The sequence below is a fragment of the Nyctereutes procyonoides genome, unplaced genomic scaffold, assembly GCF_905146905.1.
Source record: "Nyctereutes procyonoides isolate TBG_1078 unplaced genomic scaffold, NYPRO_anot_genome, whole genome shotgun sequence".
Taxonomy (NCBI): domain Eukaryota; kingdom Metazoa; phylum Chordata; class Mammalia; order Carnivora; family Canidae; genus Nyctereutes; species Nyctereutes procyonoides.
In genome coordinates, this window is record NW_026575135.1 from 54264118 (window position 1) to 54284865 (window position 20748).

The following is a 20748-nucleotide window of genomic DNA, read 5'->3' on the forward strand; positions in this document are numbered from 1 at the left end:
TACTACCATATCTCACACAGTTTATTGATTCCCTATTTTGCTTGCTTTATTTTATCAGCTGTTTTTCTGGAATTATCATGTCTATTTATTTCTTACCTTTACTACTAGTGTTTCTTGCTTCCAGAGGAGGTTTTTACTTATCTTGTCCTAATCAGTGCTTGGCACATAGTAGGCATTTACCTGTATTGAATAAATGAATAAAGAAACTATTCTGCTTCTAATCTCTTAAATCTTGTATTCTACTTTATGGTTATGATTTTATCTTTCTTATCTCCCTGCCTCCCCACTATAGCTCTTCATGTTATTTCAGCACTTTGACCTCACTGCCTCCATTGTCTTCTGATCTGCTACCTTCCCCCCTTCACTTTCTCACCTGAATAGCTTAGATACTGCTGTCATTCCAGCTGTATTTTTGTCAGTCTTTTTGCTTTATTTCCAAGACTCCCCTTTGCTTTTGTCCCATCTCCCTATCAAAATCCTTACCTTGGAAGAAAAGGGAACCCTCTTGCACTGTTGGTGGGAATGCAAGATGGTACAGCCACTCTGGAAAACAGTGTGGAGGTTCCTTAAGTAAAAAATAGAGCTACCCTATGACCCAGGAATTGCACTACTGGGTATTTACCCCAAAGACACAGATGTAGTAAAACATCTGCACCCCAGTATTTACAGCAGCAATGTCCACAGTAGCCAAAGTGTGGAAGGAGCTACGATGTCCTTTGACAGATGAATGGATAAAGAAGATGTGGTATGTATATATATTTACTCAGCCATCAGAAAGGACGAATACCCACCATTTGCTTTGATGTGGATGGAACTGGAGGACATTATGCTGAGTGAAATAAGTCAGTCGGAGAAAGACAATCATGTGGTTTCACTCATAAGTGGAATATAAGAAATAGTGAAAGGGACTATACGGGAAAGGAAGGGAACTGAGAGGGGAAAAATTAGAGAGAAAGACAAACCATGAGACTTCTAACTCTGGGAAACAAAGGGTTGCAGAAGGTGAGAAGGTTGGGGGGCTGGAGTGACTGAGTGATGGGCACTAAGGGGGGCACTTGATGGGGTGAGCACTGGGTGTTATATGTTGGCTCGTTGAATTTAATTAAATATTTAAAAGAAATAAAATATACGGGCAGCCCTGGTGGCTCAGCGGTTTGGCGCAGCCTACAGCCCAGGGTGTGATCCTGGAGACCTGGGATCGAGTTCCACATCAGGCTCCCTGCGTGGAGCCTGCTTCTCCCTCTGCCTAGGTCTCTGCCTCTCTCTCTCTCTCTCTCTCTCTCTCTCTCTGTGTGTGTATCTCTAATGAATAAATAAATAAAATCCTTTAAAAAAAAGGAAATAAAATATACAAAAGGAAAAGAATAAAAAAACAGCAAAAAAGTAAAATCCTTACCTTGGTTCAGTCTGTTCCAAGTTCAAGAGTGAGAGTGTTCGCTAGAGCAAATAACCTAACTGTGTAGTTTGTGGCAGGTACATGTTTATAGTCTTTTAAACCTTTAGACTTCCAGCATTGCCCAGAAACCTTATGTTTCCTAGTCAGTGTATTTTTCCCCTTAACACTGTTCTTTTTTACTCTCTACTATTCCCCATTTTACAACCTTTCCTTCATTTCTTTTAATCTACTTTAAAGGCTTTTAGAATGAATTTTCTCAGTATTTTACCTTAATATCTACACCTCCTTCTGTATCCATGTCCATCTTTGCCTCATTTCTTTCCATCCTAGTGCAGGGATTGTCCTCTCTTTTCTTTGGAGACTTATCCTTTCACCTGTACTTTATAGCTATCCAACTCCACTTCTTCAGAGGCTTTGCTTTGTCCTTCACCATCTCCCTTCTTCAAAATCTTTGTCACCAATATGTAAATATATTCAGATGTATCCTTTTTAATAAAAAGGCTGTCACTCCATGATTCCTTTCTTTCCTTGACACTTACCTTAAATTCACTATTTTCTCTGTTCCCATTCACTCTTCAATCCTCTGCAGTCCGACCCGTTGTATTTTTTTATTCCTTAGAAGTGTCCTTGCCATGGTCACCAATGATTTCTTTGTTTCTGAAACTAGTGGATGCTTCTTAGTGACTGCCATGGTATTTCTTTCTCCCTAAAATGCTCGTCTTTCTGGTTTCTATAAGACCTCTTTCCTAGTTTTCATTCTATGTTGGTGTATTCTTTTATAGTTTCCTTCACATAATGGCAAACTACAGTTCAGTAAATCAATTCCTAACACAGACATTTACTAAAAATTAGATGGGAGAAAACTAGAATGGTATTTACTGTCAAGAATTTGGGATGAAGGGGGCACCTGGATGGCACAGTGGTTGAGCATCTGCCTTTGACTCAGGTTGCGATCCGGGGGTCCTGGGATCGAGTCCTACGTCAGGCTCCCTGCAGGGAGCCTGCTTCTCCCTCTGCCTGTGTTCTGCCTTTCTCTCTGTATCTTTCATGAATAAATAAATAAAATCCAAAAAAGAATTTGGAATGAAGATGTTTTATGTTGCCAGTTATGGGGTGAGAGGCACTGATGAAGTTAGGTTTAAGATTCTCTTAAGGAGGGATCCCTGGGTGGCGCAGCGGTTTGGCGCCTGCCTTTGGCCCAGGGCTCGATCCTGGAGACCCAGGATCGAATCCCACATCGGGCTCCCGGTGCATGAAGCCTGCTTCTCCCTCTGCCTGTGTCTCTGCCTCTCTCTCTCTCTCTCTCTGTGTGACTATCATAAATAAAAAAAAATAAAATAAAAAAAAATTAAAAAAAAAGATTCTCTTAAGGAGATGAAGGAACCCAATCAAGAGTTTTTTTTTTTTTTTTTTTTTCCAATCAAGAGTTGTAAGTGATGGATTGTGGGCAGCCCCGGTGGCCCAGCAGTTTAGCGCCACCTGTGGCCCGGGGTGTGATCATGGAGACCTGGGATCGAATCCCACATCAGGCTCCCGACATGGAGCCTACTTCTCCCTCTGCCTGTGTCTCTGCCTCTCTCTCTCTCTCTGTGTGTGTGTGTGTCTGTCATGAATAAATAAATAAAATCTTAAAAAAGAATAAGTGATGGATTGTGAGGAATTGACCATTCATCCTGGCATAACAAACCCAAACAGCTTCTGCTATGGCCGTTGTCCTATTTGTTAACACCTGTCCAATCAGTTGTAGTCTGTTCAGCTCACTAAGTTAGTATCTCCAGCCGTAAGTTCATTGTTCTCTCTGTCTCTCTCTTCACTTATCTGACTCACTTCATTAATTTTTTAAATTAATACATACATAAAACAACTGAAGTGGCTTTTTTTTGTACTCTAAAATAAATATTGATTTAAGCATAGTCCAGTCTAAAAATAGAACACAATTAGTGCCCCAAGTCTATCTACTATATTCCCTCCTGATTATACCACTACCACCTCCAACCTTATCCCCAGAGATAATCACTCTCCAGACTTTTGAAGCCATCACTTCCTTTGTTTTCCTTAGAGTTTTAAAAACTAAATATGTATCTCTGCCTAAAAGTTTACATGATTTAAACCTTTGTATAAATGGAAAAATACAGTAACTCTGTGTGCATGTGTGTATTGTGTGTATGGGAGTATGACATTGTCTGATTTCTTTTGCTCAGGGTCAGTCTGTGTTTTGCCTATAGTTGAAGTTCATTCATTGTATTTGTTGTGTCTGAATATATGTATTTGTAAGTTTGAATATACCATAATATATTTATCCATTCTACTCTTAATGGACCATTTGCATTATTTCCATAACAGTACTTCTATGAAGATTCTTGTATAATGGAATGGAATGGAAATGCTGGTAAAACTTAAAATCAGTTATATTAGATTTTGTCTATTATATATATTACAAAAATACTATTCTCTAAGGAAGTTGAGCCAGTTTTTACTCACACTAGCTTTATATGAGAATGTCTATTGCTTTTGGTCATCACTTTTTTTTTTTTTACTTGTTTTCATTTTATAAGTACTTAGCTGCTATTAATCTGAAACTCTGTTTTTACGTTTCCATATAAAGAATAAAAATAAAACTTTAAACATATGGATTTAACGTTATGCCATCTGGGTTCATGCCATGAAGCAATGTGTATTTTCATTATATTAAATATAGTCATGTATTTTTGTTAGGTTAACCATTTTTAAAGTCCTATGGGATGACTATATTGTATACGCTTGCTGCAACTTTTATTTTTACTTTTCAATCTACAATGTCATTGCTGTATGAGTTTTTAGTTTTAAATGATGGTATTTAATAAAAGGTACTTCTATATATAGTATTTAGTAATTATACAACTTAGGGTTTTATAATACAAGTTTTTTTTTCCTAGCAATTTATGTGGAATATTTATTAGAGTAACTAATGGACCTTTATTTTTCTTTAAAGTTGGCCTTTGTCAGAGTTTGATCCAAGCCAAATTCGACTGATTGTATATCAAGACTGTGAAAGACGAGGGAGAAATGTCTTGTTTGACTCCAGTGTTAAGAGAAAAAGTGAGGACATATCAGTATCGGTGAGCATCATTATTGGTTTGGTTGAAATTTAATGTCAAATATTTTAAATTGAGAATGAATGAATAGATTTGAATTATAGCACTTTTGTTTGTCAGTACGAAACATCTTTATCATGTTTTTAATATTTAGAGCCTTGATTTTGAAAAATTTTAAAGGAAAAAACATTTGCTTTATATATTATCATTCTAGCACCAGAGAGATTTTGGTTTGATGTTTATTTTCCTACATAATTGTATTATGAGATATGACTAGAGTTCTAGAGATCCTTATGGAGGATATAGTCCAAACCTCTCATCTTACAGTTGTGAGAAGTGTGACTAGAGAGATGAAATTATTTGTGTGAAAGGGGCAAAGCAAGTTAAATCTCTTAGTCCTCCTGCTTTACAGTGTAAAAAGAGCATCTATTTTGTTAACTTCCAGTGTTAGATTTTGACTAGTTTAGCAATAGTGCATGGTCATTCGCTTGGTTGTCCAAGGAAATGTTAACCTTAAAATAAACATGCCAGTTATTTTACCAGCCAAAGATGGGTTTATCTGGGAAAAAAAAAAAGAATTGCAATTGGGGACAAACAAGCTTGGCAAAACCATAAACTAGTCTGAGAAACAAAGGAGAGGCATGCTTTTTTAAGGAGAAAAAGAGTAAGTTGAGTAGGCTGTTAGGAACTAAAAATCCAAGGGTAAACTTGAAGTGTTGTGGCTTCTCATTGGTGGAGTTGCTGAGGGTGGGTATGAAATGAGAGAGATGAAAAAAGTGTCTGTTCTTCAGCTGGAGTGGTAGAGTGGTATCCACATGTCTGTGTAAGGTGAATCTGTTTCTTCCTGTTGGGTCTACAGTTAGTTACAAGTGGTGGGGCATGAGAGCTACCCTTGCAGAATCTCCTGACTCCATTTTAGAGAGGTTTCCCATTATTAACTTTCACAAAAACCTAAGTGATGGTCATTACCTTTGCTTCTGCTACTGTTATTATATTTTCTGGCATAAAAACTCATTCCTTTATCTCTAATCTGGAAACAGAAGCTTGGAATCATGTTTTCTTCCTTTCAGTAAATTAATAATTTTCAATAACATTTGGTGAACAATTGAAAACACAGTACTTTAGGAAAGCTTTTCCTGCCAATAGAATTGTCTGTTGAAGGAAACATATATTTATTTTTTGAGCTTGAAGAGTTTGTATTTGAGATTTTGTGTTCTTAAATAGTTTTGATATATTGGGCATAATCTGTTGTTTTATTTCTAATTGCATCCTCAGCATCCACTACGGTGGTATATAATAGGTACTTGACTAATTTTTGAGTTAATTTGATTGCCAAGTTTTACAGTATCCCTTCTAATTACGAACACATTTCTCGGTTTTCTGGAGATGGGGCTTTGTTTAGATTTCTTAATCATTTTTTGGATACTTTTTTCAATCTGGTTAGGAAGAAGCACTGCAGGATGTTCTTAAAGTGTTTATTTGTACAAATAACTAAGTATCTACAAGTACTAGGCCCTTGGAGTTTTAACCATCTGTGTCCTTCTGTTGCCTACAATAAGATCCCCCTTTTAAAGGATTTAAGTGTTGAACAAAAAAGTACACAAATAAATAATACCAAGTTACGATTAAAGGCTGTCAATGAAACAAAATGCGAGACACTTTGGTGGCTCAGTGGTTGAGTGTCTGCCTTCAGCTCAGGGCGTGAGGGGATTAAGTCTCACATCAGGCTCCCTGTGGGGAGTCTGCTTCTCCCTCCCTCATGTCTCTGCCTCTCTCTCTTTGTCTCTCATGAATAAATAAATAAAATCTTAAAAAAAATAATTCTGTGGTGAATTACATGAATGCTTTGCTTTTGTGTTAGAAATTAAAGTACTTTGCGTGCCTAATACTGTCCTATAATACCAAAATGAAACTATATTGGTCACTGTATAGCTTTTCAGAACATGTATGTACCAGCTCTATTATATTTAATGAAAAATAACTGTTTAACTATAAAACCTGATGAAGGGTAGCCCTGGTGGTTCAGCGGTTTAATGCCACCTTCAATCCAGGGCCTGATTCTGGAGACCTGGGATCGAGTCCCACATCCGGCTCCCTGCATGGAGCCTGCTTCTCCCTCTGCCTGTGTCTCTGCCTCTCTCTCTCTGTGTGTCTCTCATAAATACATAAAATCTTTAAAAAAAATAAAATAAAACCGGATTAAAGTGAATACATTCAATGATTTTAATAAAATAACTTCCCTTGTTTGTAAAAATATATTTTTATTTTTTTACATTTAGTCCTCAGAGATTACTCATTTTATAGCTGAACTGTAAAAATTATTGAGATGTTGTTTCTTTAAACATGGATGTAGCCAGATGTATTCTGTGTGATTTTATCACATGATACTATCCTTATCCTGGACATTGTTTTTGTTTTAATGATGATGTAATTCTATTTCATGGGTTCCCGGTGAAGTTATATGATCATTCACATACTTCAGCCTTCATATATTACATACAAGTATAAATTTGAACATCAGTAAATTCAAATAACTTTGGAAAGGTGAATACAAAGTATAGTATGTGAGTTTTATACACTATGAAACATTGAACAAATGCTAATAGTTGAATATTAATTATGATATCCAATTTGGAACGTTGGATTTCAGGTAATTGGAACTGCATAAAAGTTAATATATGGAAATCAGTAAGCTCAATATATACTTAAAGCTTTCAACTAGACGATATGAAGAAAGCTAAGACTTTATTTAAAATAGCAATTTGAAAAAGTGCTTATATATAATGTTTAATTTTTTTTTTAAATTTTTTTATGATAGTCACACACAGAGAGAGAGAAAGAGAGAGGCAGAGACACAGGCAGAGGGAGAAGCAGGCTCCATGCACCGGGAGCCCGACGTGGGATTCGATCCCGGTTCTTCAGGATCGCGCCCTGGGCCAAAGGCAGGCGCCAAACTGCTGCGCCACCCAGGGATCCCTATAATGTTTAAAAGAACTATGTTTCCAGAACTTTAAAAGTCGCCAAAAGTACATGAAATCTTTTTTTCCCCCAAAAGCACATAATATCTTAATCGAGCAAAAGGAGAGTCAAAATATTTTCTTGGATAATACTGTCCTAAAGTTGTTCATTCTAAGTTGCTTTGTAGAATAATGCAATCCCAATAAAAAATGACACTCTTATTATATTGTTTTTGGTTTAAATTTTTTTTTTAATTTATTTATGATAGTCACAGAGAGAGAGAGAGAGAAAGGCAGAGACACAGACAGAGGGAGAAGCAGGCTCCATGCACCGGGAGCCCGACGCGGGACTCGATCCCGGATCTCCAGGATCGTGCCCTGGGCCAAAGGCAGGCGCCAAACCGCTGCGCCACCCAGGGATCCCTTGTTTTTGGTTTAAAAACAGTGTGTGGAAGTAGATAGCCGAACTTGAAGTTCACATGGAAAAAAATGAGCAATCACTGGTTGGAAAACTGAAAGAGGACAATGAGGTCCTACCAGAGTTGCTAAAATACTGTAAAGTTTCAGTAGTTAAAACTGTGTTATTGACACATAAATAGATAAAAATGATTAACAGAGTAAAATAAGGAATCAGAAATAGATCCATGTACACACAGGAATTTAGTGTATGCTAAAGACATCATCTTAAATCAATAAAGATTAATAAAATGACGGGATCCCTGGGTGGCGCAGCGGTTTGGCGCCTGCCTTTGGCCCAGGGCGCGATCCTGGAGACCCGGGATCGAATCCCACATCGGGCTCCCGGTGCATGGAGCCTGCTTCTCCCTCTGCCTGTGTCTCTGCCTCTCTCTCTCTCTCTCTCTCTCTCTCTCTCTCTCTGACTATCATAAATAAATAAAAAATAAAAAAAAAGATTAATAAAATGGTACTGACACAACTATTTAAAGATAAATCTGGATTTATATATCAAGTATATTTGTCATAATAATGTAGAAAGTAAAGCTACAACATTACCCAAGAAACATGAATTCCTATATATATTTGTGGAGAAGACGTTTCTAGCTATGATTTAAAATCTAGGAGCCATAAAGTAAAAGACTTTTAAATTTGACAACCAAACCAAACAAAGAAACCCCTAATAAACTCTTGTGGTAAACAAAACAAAACAAAATAAAGAAACAAACACCACCACCATAAAGTGTTCTTAGGAGTCAAGTTAGGAGAACCAGTTAGGAAATTGGGTGAAGGATGAGAACACTCACATTCACATTAAGAAGGCCATTATACATTTAATAGGATTCATGTTCTCATTCCTAATAAAGGGAATGAAAATTAAAACTATACTGAGATTTTCCTTTTAGATCGGAAAAAACTCAAATGTTTAATGATAATACTTTGCTGTTAAAGTGAGTGAAATGGTAGTCTCCATGGGGGTTAATCTGGCAGTGACTACCAAAATTATATATATTTTTGTGTTTTTTGTTTGTTCTATCTATATCTGATTGACTCCCTACTACACGTAAAGGATTTAAATTGCCTTACAAAATCTCTAAAATACAAGAGTAAATTTTAAATAGGTAAGAAAAATAAGTTGAAGAGTCCTTATGATGAAGTTTATTAATTTTGGAGGTTTTTTCCTGTTTTTTTTGTTTTTTTTTTAAAGATTTGTTTTTTTATTTTAGAGAGAGAGAGAGAGAGAGCAAGAGAGTGCTGGTGGGGGGAAGTGCAGAGGGAGAGGAAGAGAGACTCACCACTGAGTGGGGCTTGGTCTCACACTCTGAAAGATTACAACCTAAGCTGAAACCAAGAGTCAGATGCTTAACTGACTGAGCCACCCAGGCTCCCCTTAATTGTTTTTATATTATCATCATAGCATCAGGTAATTAATGTTCATAGTAGGTAAAACTCAGTGATTCAATCAGGATGAAGAAACAGTTCCTAAAATAGTAATTTCTTGTATGAAGATAAAGTATTGCACAATAGTAGCAACTTTTTTCCCCCAGCTTTATTGAAGTACAGTAGACATATAACATTGTGTAAATTTAAGGTACACAATATAGTTATTTTATCTATGTATATATGGAAAAGGGATTACCACAATATAGTTAGTGATCACATCTATCAAGTCACAAAGTCATAATTTTTCTGTGTGTTTTTGATGAGAATTTTTATTTTATTTATTTATTTTTAAATATTTTTTTAAAATTTTTATTTATTTATGATAGGCACACAGTGAGAGAGAGAGAGGCAGAGACACAGGCAGAGGGAGAAGCAGGCTCCATGCACCGGGAGCCTGACGTGGGATTCGATCCCGGGTCTCCAGGATCACGCCCTGGGCCAAAGGCAGGCGCCAAACCACTGCGCCACCCAGGGATCCCTATTTATTTATTTTTAAAGATTTATTTATTTGTTTTTAGAGAGAGAGAGAGAGATACTCAGAGAGCCAGGGGTGGGAAGAGGCAGAGGGAGAGGAAAAGAATCTCTAGCAGACTGCCCACTGAGCAAGGAGCCCGATCCAAGGCTTGATCCCACAACTCTTAGGTAATGACTTGAGCCCAAATCAAGAGTTCAGTGCTTAGCCAGCTAAGCCACCAGGCACCCCTATTATGAGAACATTTAAAATCTACTCTCTTGGCAACTTTGATGCTGTTAACTATAGTCACCATGCTGTGCATTACATCCTCAGAACTTATTCATCCTATAGATGGAAGTTTGTACAGGGTTCCAGCTTGGAATCTATGCATACTGTGGTAAGAATAATAATACCTACCTCAAAGGATTATTTTGCAGGAAAATAAGGCAGTGTGTGTAAGACCCCAAACAGCATCAGGCAAATTGTAGGTTCTTAGGCAATATCATCGCCTTTCTTATTTTGTGGTTTTCACAGAAGAATAGAGCTAACTAAAATTCACATCATGAGAATGAACAGAATTTTAGACTTGGAAGAAATCCTATTGATGGTTCCATCCAGTGAATCTTGTATGTGTGACATTGGCCTGGGGCACTTGTTAAAAATACGATTTTGGGTCCTCATCCCCAGAGAGTCTTTCAGTATAGTTAACATATGGTGTCGTATTAGTTTCAAGTGTACAAAATAGTTATTCAGCAATTCTCTACATTACTCAGTCCTCATCATGATAAATATATTTTTAATCCCCTTCATTTATTTCACCCATTCCCCTGACCTCCCTTCTGGTGATAGTGTGCTCTATAGTTTAGAGTCTGCTTTTTGATTTGTCTCTTCTTTTTTTTTCTTTACTCATTTGTTTTTTCTTAAGTTCCACATATGAGTGAAATCATATGGTATTTGTCTCTGACTTATTTCACTTAGCATTATACTCTGTAGCACCAGTGTTGCAAGATTTCGTTTTTTATGGCTCAGTAATATTGCATTAGGGGTGTGTGTGTGTATTCTCCTCACATCTTTATCAATTCACCTATCAGTTGTCCATTGGATACTGGGCTGCTTCCATAATTTGGCTATTATAAATAATGCTGCAGTAAACATAGGGGTACATACATCTTTTTGAGTTACTATTTTGTATTTTTTTAATAAAAAATGGTGGTGGTGGAGTTACTGGATCATATGATAATTCTATTTTTAATTTTTTGGGGAACCTCCATACTCTTTTCCACCATGGATGTACTAGTTGACATTCCCACCAACAGTGCACAAGGTTCCCTTTCTTGACATCTTTGCCAACAGTTGTTTCTTGTGTTTTTGATTTTAGCCATTTCGACATGTGTGAAAGATATCTCAATATGCTTTTAATTTGCATTTCCCTGATGATTAGCAACGTGGAACATCTTTTCATGTCTTTTAGCCATCTGTATCTCTTCTCTGGAGAACTGTCTTTTCATGTATTCTGCTGATTTTTAACTGAATTATTTGGGCTTTTTTTTTGTGTGTGTGTGTTGAGCTGTATATGTTCTTTGTATATTTTGAATACTAGCCCTTTGTCAGATGCGTCATTGGCAAGTATCTTCTCCCATTCAATAGGCTGGTTTTAAATTTTAACTGTTTCCTTTGCTGTTCAGATTTTTAGTTTGATATAATCACAGTAGTTTATTTTTGCTTTTTTTTTATCCCTTTGCCTTAGGAGACATATCTAGAAAAATGTTGCTACGGCTCATGTCAGATTACTGCCTAAACTCTCTTCTAGGATTTTTATGATTTCAAGTCTTATATTGGTATCTTTAATCCATTTTGAGTTTATTTTTGTGTATTGTATAAGGAGGTGGTCTAGTTTTATTCTTTTGCCTATAGCTGTCCAATTTTCCCAACACTATTTGTTGAACAGACTTTTCCCATTGTTTATTTTTGCATCCTTTGTTGAAGATTAAACAACTGTATCATTGTGAGCTTATTTCTGGCCTCTCTGTTCTGTTCCATTGATCTATGTGTCTGTTTTTGTGCCAGTACCATACTGTTTTGAATATTAAAGTTTTGGAGTGAATGTTAAAATCTGAGATTGTGATACCTTCAAAATCTGAGATTGTGATACCTTCAGTTTTGTGTTTCTTTTTCAAGATTGCTTTGGAAATTTGGGGTCTTTGGGGTTCCATACAAATTTTAGGATTGTTCTAGTTCTGTGAAAAATACTATTGATATTTTGATAGGGATTGTGTTAAATCTGTAGATTGCTTTGGGTAGTATGGATCTTTTAACAATATTTGTTCTTAAAAAAAAACAATATTTGTTCTTATAATCCGTGAGCACAGAATATCTTTTCAGTTGTTTGTTTCCTCTTCGATATCTTTAATCATTGTGTCATAGTTTTCACAGGTCTTTTACCTCCTTGGTGAAGTTTATTCTTAGGTATTTTATCCTTTTTGGTGTAATTGTAAATGGGATTGTTTCTTTTGGTTGCTTTATTAGTGTATAGAGATAAGGTGAATTTCTGTATATTGATTTTGTGTCCTGCAGCTTTACTGAATTCGATTATCAGTGCTAGTAGTTTTTTTTTTTTGCGGAGTCTTTAGGGTTTTCTATGTATATAGTATCATGTCACCTGCAGTTACTGAAAGTTTTATTTCTTCTTTACCAGTTTGGATGCCGTTCATTTCTTTTTGTTGTCTGCTGTGGCTAGGACTTCCAGTGTGTTGAATAATAGTGGTGAGAGTGGACATCCTTGTCTTATTCCTGTTCTTAGGGAAAAAGCTCTTAGTTTTTTACCATTGAGCGTGCTGTTAGTTGTGGATTTTTCATATATAGCTTTTATTATGTTGGGCTATGTTTCCTTTAAATCTACCTCGTTGAGGGTTTTTATCATTAATCGATATTGTACTTTGTCAGATGCTTTTTCTGCGTCTCTTGAAATCATCATAGGGTTTTTATCCTTTCTCTTGCTAATGTGATATGTCCTGTTGGTTGATTTGTGAATATTAAACCACCTTTGCAAACCAGTTGATTGTGAATAACCTTTTTACTGTATTGTTGAATTTGGTTTGCTAGTATTTAATTGAGAATTTCTGCGTCTATGTTCATCAGGAATGTTGGCCAGTATTTTCTCCTTTTTAGTGGTGTCTTTATGTAGCTTTGGTATCAGGGTAATGCTGGCCTCATAGAATGAATCTGGAAACTTTCCTTCCTCTTATTTTTTGTAATAGTTTAAGAATAGATATTAACTCTTCTATAAATATTTGGTGGAATTCTCCTTTGAAGTCATCTGGCCCTGGACTTTTGTTTATTTGGAGATTTTTGAATACTGATTCAATTTCGTATTTGTCTCTTGTTACAGTGTTTGCTTTAACATCTATTTTGTCTGATATTAAGTATTGCTATACCAGGGGATACTGGGATGGGAAATGCTTTTCCATCCCATCACTTTCACTTTGCATGTCTTTAGGTCTGAAATGAGTCTCTTGTAGGCAATATATAGGTGGATCTTGCTTTTTTATCCATTCTGTCACCCATTGTTCTTTGATGGGAGTGTTAGCCATTTGCATTCAAAGTAATTATGAATATGTACATATTGCCATTTTCTTGTTTTATGGTTGTTTTGTAGTTTTTATCTGTTCCTTTCTTTTGCTCTTTCTCTCATGGTTTGCTGGCTTTCTTTAGTGATATATTTGGATTCCTTTTTAAAAATTTTTACGTATCTTTTACTGGTATTTGATATTTGATTTATGGTTGCCATTAGGTTTTTTATAGCATCTTGTGCAGTATTCAGTCCGTATTCAGTTGATGATAGCTTAAGTTTGAACCCATTCTTTACTTCTCTCCCATTGCATTTTTAGATATAAGGCATCAGTTTATAGCTTTTTATTTTGTGAATCCCCTGACTGATTTTTATAGATATTTATATTGCTTTTGTGCTTCCTACTTTTCTTATTCCTACTTATGGTCTTTTCTTTACACTCAGGAGGTCTCGTATAACATTTGATATAGGGCTGTTTTAATGGTGATGAATTCCTTTAACTTTTATTTGTCTGGGAAACACTTTTATCTCTCCTTCTATTTAGAACGATTGCCTTGGTGGATAGAGTATTCTTGGTTGTAGATTTTTTCTTTCAGCACTTTGAATATATCATGCCATTTCCTTCTGACCTTCAGTTTCTGCTGAAGAATTGGTTGATAGGCTTTTGTGTTTCCCTTTTATGTAACTTTTTCTTTTCTCTTTCTTCTTTTAAAAATTTCTCTTTGAGGGATCCCTGGGTGGCGCAGCGGTTTAACGCCTGCCTTTGGCCCAGGGCGCGATCCTGGAGACCCGGGATCGAATCCCATGTCGGGCTCCCGGTGCATGGAGCCTGCTTCTCCCTCTGCCAGTGTCTCTGCCTTCTCTCTCTCTCTCTCTGTGACTATCATAAATAAATTTTAAAAAAATTTCTCTTTGTCACTACCTTTTGCCATTTTAATTGCCATGTGCCTTGGTGTGAGCCTTCTTCAGTTGATTTTGTTGGGGTTCTCTGTGCCTCCTAGATCTGGATTTCCATTTCCTTCCCTAGATTTGGGGATTTTTCAGCTATTATTTCTTCAAGTTTTCTATATCTTTTTCTCTTTCTTCTCCTTCTGGGATCCCTATAATGTAAATGTTAATATGCTTGATGGTATTTCTGAGTTCCCTCAGTTTAATTTATAATTATTTTTTTCTCTCTCCTGTTCAGCTTAATTGCTTTCCATTATTCTGTCTTCCAGGTCATCCATCTGTTTTTTTCATTTACTCTGTTCTTCCATCTGGTTTGTTTTTAATTTCAGTTATTGATTTCTTCATTTTTGATTGGTTCTTTTTATGTTTTTAGTCTCTTTGTCGAGAGTGTCACTAAGGTTCTCTATTCTTTTCTCAAGTTCAGTGAGTATTTTTATGACCATTACTTGAAATTTTCTTTCAGGCATGTTACTTATCTCCATTATTTTAGGTGCCTTGCTGTGATTTTTTTTCCCCTCTTCCTTCATTTGGCATATTTCTCTGTCTCTTCATTGTCTCTGTTTTTATGTGTTAGGAAAGTCAGCTATGTTTCCTGCTCTTGAAAGTAGTGGCCTTAATGAAGAAGAGGTCCTGGAGTATCCTGGAGTGCAATATCCCTTGTTCACCAGAACCCGGAGCTTCAGGGATGTTTCCTATGTGCATTGCATGTACTCCATTGTTGTGGCTGAACCGCATTTGCCTTTAGTCCAGTTGTGTACTATGACTCTCTGCCTGTTGTTGGCAGAGTTTGGTTCCTGTGTTAGTGGACCAACCTGGGGCTGCTATGTGCGTGATGAGTCAGACCAGTCATTTTCTGGAGATGTGGTAGCGTGGAACTGCAAGGGTGCTGGGTGCTTTGCCTCTGTCATCATCAGAAGCTATCGTCGGTGGATGGGGCCTGCAGTCAGACCAGATGTCTGCCCTCTGCCCACTGCTGGTACCTCAGTTGAACTGATGTGTATGGTTGTCTTAACCTCTCTCTTTGTAGGAGTCACTTCGAAGTGATCCTGGCTTCTATTAAGGCTGCTTGCATATTGCCAGGTTTGTGCACCACTTTGGATGTGCTCTGGCCAAGGGCATATTGGAGGAGACAGGTCTGCAGGAGAAAGCAGGGGCAGGTTTCCTGGTAGTAGCCAGGTTTGGATAGGTCTGTGGTGTGTGTGTGTGGATCTGAAACCAGGTCTGGTTGGAGGGGGGCATGTACGGAGGAGAACACAGAGGTGGGGTGCTGTCTTATGAGTTGCAGTTTGTTGGCCCTGGGCTATTTCTCCCAGGTGTCTGCATGTCTAAGCTGGGGGGTGAAGGGGGGCAGTGGTGCAGGAATGGCGCCTGCCAGCTCCTTTGTTCCTGGAGAAGTCTTCCAGGGAATCCTTGCCCCTCCCACACATGCTCTGAGATTAGTAAGCAACTCTCCCTCCCATCTACCCTAGGCATTTTTTAGACTGCTGTATCTCCATGTGTGTGGTGCTGTTTCTTTAAGAGCAAAGGCTCGGTTTCCTCTGCCCTTCACTCTCCCAGAGCTGAGCCTGCTGAATTTTGAAGTTCTAGGTGTGAGGTTCCACTGACTATAATAATCTGTGAGATTAGGTCACTGGTTTTTAAAAGCCAAATATTATGGAGACTTGTCTTCCTGTGCGGGCTCCCTGTGCTTGGGGTGCCACACCTAAAGGTCTTTTTTTCTTATACCTCTTTGAGCCCACAGTGTCCCTCCCTCATGTGGACAGTCCTGTGGTCCGTACTGTATAAGTGCTGGTTATTTATTTGAATTTCAGTTGTGATATGGAATCATGAAATAACATAGGAACATGAAATAACAGTTATGTACCCCCATATCTTCCCTCCTCCCATCCGTTTCCCCTTTCAGAAAATTTAGTCCTAAAACCATTTGGTAGGGCTGAACACTAATGTCAGTTGTTGGAGGCATGGTGGCCCAGAGCAGAGTATTGAGCTCAAGTAAGTTGAAGAGGGCATCTCCATAAGGTGCTACTTGATACAGGATTGGATAGGGAAGATATCCATCTTGGCTGTCTAAGCCAGAGGAAAATGTCCAAGCACATGAGGGAGTGAATATGAAGAACTAGTTTCATATGAGGGACTTGATTAAATAAATATATAGAAAGGATAATGAGAGGTATGTTTTTTTGAATCTTAGAAAAGGGAATTGTCAAAGGAACACAAAAGCCAGCTTGAAGGGGCTGTCACTGGCTTAATAGAGAAAACTCTAGCATAAAAACAAATAATGATAGCAGATTATAACCTGTTGAATGAAATAGGCAACCATGAGTTTATACTGATATAAACAAATTAAAATTTTGATGAGAAAAAGTATATATAAGGCATATAAACAGCATATGAATTTCACAATCCTCTCCCTAACCAAAATATTAGTAATGACAAAGAAGAGTTTGTTTACAGTGATCACTAGATACTGATCACTAGTATCGAGAATATTATCATTAATGGGCATTGAGATCATATGTCACATGAAAAGTGGCTGTGTTGTGGTTGTGTTGAGAATGTCCTTGTTTGTAGGAACTACACATTTCAGGTATTGATATTTTAGGAGTTCATAGTACATCAGGTAGTCAACTTCCATTTGGTTCAGAAAAAAGAAAATTTTAGAACAAAACTTGCAAATTGTGATTATGTGTAAAAAAAGTTAATAAAAATTATAATCCATTTATAGAAAGCCAGGTTTTTTTCAGTGATATTTATAGCTTATTTTTATGCATTATTAGAGTGTGTTGTTTTTGTGGGTTAAGTATGGCATCATTCCTTTAGGAATGAAAGTAAGATAAGGAAAACAGAATCCTTTTTGTTCTGCAGTGGTGCTCATAGAAGGCCTGAAAGTTACTGATTGTGCCCTGTCCCCTCATAAGACCATATTTCACTGAAGTTGTTGCTGTTTGGATTCAGAAAAGCCATGACTTCAGAATGGGAGAGAGAAAAGACACTGGACAGCTGGGGAGTTGGTGGGAGAGAAGAAGGGTGTGTGTGCGTATGTGTAGTAAGAACTTTCATGTACACTTTTATGGACATGTTTATGCTTTAGTCCTGAAACTGATATATGTTTGTCCCTTTCCTTCCTATAGCAAATTGCTTCATGGTTCAGAGATGGATATACAGAATTCCCTCAGCCTGGAATATCTTTCTAGCCCTCCCACTTTTCTTTTCACCTTAACTCCTTTTCTTTTTTCTTTTCTTTCTTTTTTTCTTTTTCTTTCTTTCTTTTTTTTTTTTTTTTTTTGTAGTCCCAGCTTAGATGTCACTTCCTTGGTATCCCTAGACTAGGTTCTCTCTTGAGTGGTTCAATTAAACATCATCGATCCTTAACCTCTTCATTTTTTTAATATGAGGATAATAATAATACTTCGTTGAATTGTGAGAAGTAAAGGAGTAACTATATGTAAAATGGAATAGTACCTGAGTAAATAGTAAGTGCTATATGAGTTAGCTGTTGCTAGCATAATTGGACATATTTGAAATGTATATTTCATTATACATATTTGTCTAATTATTTGTTGAATGTCTCTTCTTCCCATTAGATTGTTAGTTCCATGAGGAAAAGGACTATTTCATTCAACTCTGTTTCTTAGTTACTGATATACATAGTACTACGCTTTTGTTAACTTACAAAATGGTGGTCTGCAATAGGGGATAATTCAGGCCCACTGAGTTTGGGTTTTTCCCCCAGTTTTATGGAGAAATAATTGATATCACTCCATAGGTTTTAAATGCACAGCCTTCTGGTTTTATTTACATATACTGTGAAGTTATTTTCACCATAGGTTCAGCTACCATTTATCTTCTCATATAAATAGAATAAAAAGAAAAGAAAAAAATTATTTATGATGAAAACTGTTAGAATTTACTCTCTTTAACAACTTTCCTATGATATCATATGACATTGTTATCTATAGTTATTGTGTTGTACGTTACTATGCCCCTAGTACTTATTTATCTTATTACTGGATATTTGTACTCTTTTTTTTTTTTTAAAGATTTTATTTATTTACTCGTGAGAGATACACACAGAGAGAGAGAGAGGCAGAGACACAGGCAGAAGGAGAAGCAGGCTCCATGCAGGGAGCCTGCCGTGGGACTAGATCCTGGGTCTCCAGGATCACGCCCTGGACTGAAGGCGGCGCTAAACCGCTGAGCCACCTGGACTGCCCATATTTGTACCCTTTGACCATCTTTCTCCAATTCCCCTCCCCCTGCTCTCCACTTCTGCTAACCACAAGTCTGAACAATATTTGTTTCTCTCTGTCTGAGGTTTTGATTAGCATAATGCCTTCAGGGTCTGTCCATCCTGTTACAAATGGTAGGATTTCCTCATTTTTTTACAGCTGAATAATACTATGTATATATATATCACAACTGTTTTATCCATTTATATGTTAAGATAAGAACTTAGGTTCTTTCTATGTCTTGACTATTGTAAATAATGCCATGAACATGGGGATGCAGATGTATTTTTGAATGAGTGTTTTTATTTCCTCTGAATGTGTATTCCCAGATGTGGAATTACTGGATTGTAATGTAGTTCAAGTTTTAATTTTTGGAGGATCTTCCATGCCATTTTTCATAGTGCTGTACCAATTTACAATAGTGCACAAAGTATCCCTTTTCTCCACACCCATGCCAGTATTTGTTATCTCTTGATTTATTGATGATGACCATTCTAATAGGCATGAAGTGATATCTCATTGTGGTTTTAGTTTCCATTTCCCTAATTATTAGTGATACTGAGTGTCTTTTATGTAAACCCAGCTAGGTTTTGCCTTTTAGTATATTATAGAACCTACTAGTTCTTATAACCTTGGTGAAGTTACTTAACCTCTCTAGGCTTCAGGTTTCTTATCAGTTAAACTGGGTTATAATGTCTACTATCCTGAGTTTTATAGAAAATCTGCTTAAAGGCCTATCATTTTGATGGTGATCATTAAGTGGAAATTTATTAAGTTGTGGCCACAATATCAGTACTAAGAATATAAATATTTTTTTAAGAGATTCAAAGAATCTCTCTTTTTTTAATTTATTTATTTATGATAGTCACAGAGAGAGAGAGAGAGAGGCAGAGACACAGGCAGAGGGAGAAGCAGGCTCCATGCTCCGGAAGCCCGATGTGGGATTCGATCCCGGGTCTCCAGGATCACGCCCTGCCCTGGGCCAAAGGCAGGCGCCAAACCGCTGCGCCACCCAGGGATCCCCAGAATATAAATATTTTTTAATAAATCTCTAAATGAGTTAATATAAATGGAAATATCTCGTAAGATTCCTGACTCCAAAGTAGGCATTGATGTTATTTCAGTAGCCATTCAGTAAGCATATGCTAGTTCTAGACACTGTGTAGGGCACTTTATTTATTTATATGTAAGTATGTAATGAGAATACACACACACATACATGTCCTTTAAGTGTCACAAATACTCTATACTCATTAGGTAGGGTTTTTGTCTCCATTAAATACATAAGCTTAGAGAGGTCAGGTAAATTCCTAGGAGCCAGGATTTAAATTCGTGTCTATTTAGTTGTAAAGTCCTTTTTTTTAGTTTATCACGCTGTCTCTTTCCATTTTTGGTTAGAGATAATTTTGGAATTCTCGTGTGTTCTCTTTTACAATGCCATTGGTGATGGTGGCAAGTATAAAATTAATTGGTCTTCAAAAATTGTGATTTTAGTCAGATTACTACTACTGAAAACCTACCTGAGTTCTTTTTATGTGGAAGAGTGTATATACTCATAACTGTGATAAAGCACCGGAATACTTTTAGGATTATCAGAGTCTTTGGTGGATTGCATCTTTAATAATTGTGAGCAGTGGAAGCTTTAGAACCTTTTGGGGAATAAGAGGAAAGCAAGACTTTAAAGAAAAAGGAATAGAAATACATGATTCTTTCATACTACACTTTTGTACAACCTTCTGGCCCTAAACTCAGCTATTACTAAAAATTTAACTGTTCAATACATTAATACATTCTTATCTCAAAACAATAAACATATGTTCATATATGTTAAGACACCCCACACACATTTAGTAAGATATGAAAGCTTCATTTGCATTTCTTCTCCCATCCCTACATCTCTCCATAGAAGTTTTTTTTCATAAAAATGTGTTACTTAATGTTAACTTGTAATGAGTGTATTATTATATTTAAATGAATTAATAAAGTTTCTCAGTTTTAATTTCTTATTTGGAAAAATATTGGTATAATTCACACAAAGACCTGAATGTGGTTTGAGACCAAATAATTCTAAAACTGCTACAGTATATTAAGTCACTAGTAATGAATATTGTACGCCATAATAATCTAGAAAAACCATGACTTGATAATGTTGGTGAGAAGAGGACAATATAACATCCCACAAGAATAGAAAACAGTTCTGGAGAAAATGCAGTAAAATGCACT

General features: G+C 36.7%; 1 protein-coding gene across 5 annotated transcripts in view; it reads left to right on the forward strand.

The window, feature by feature from the left end:
- The window catches only part of FNIP1 (folliculin interacting protein 1), a 156743-nt gene that overhangs the window by 67283 nt on the left and 68712 nt on the right, over window positions 1-20748 (forward strand). For all 5 annotated transcript variants that reach the window (XM_055301423.1, XM_055301424.1, XM_055301425.1 and 2 more), the window contains exon 2: window positions 4368-4494. In XM_055301423.1, the coding sequence (XP_055157398.1) occupies window positions 4368-4494 (127 nt within the window). The remainder of the gene's footprint in view (window positions 1-4367; window positions 4495-20748) is intronic.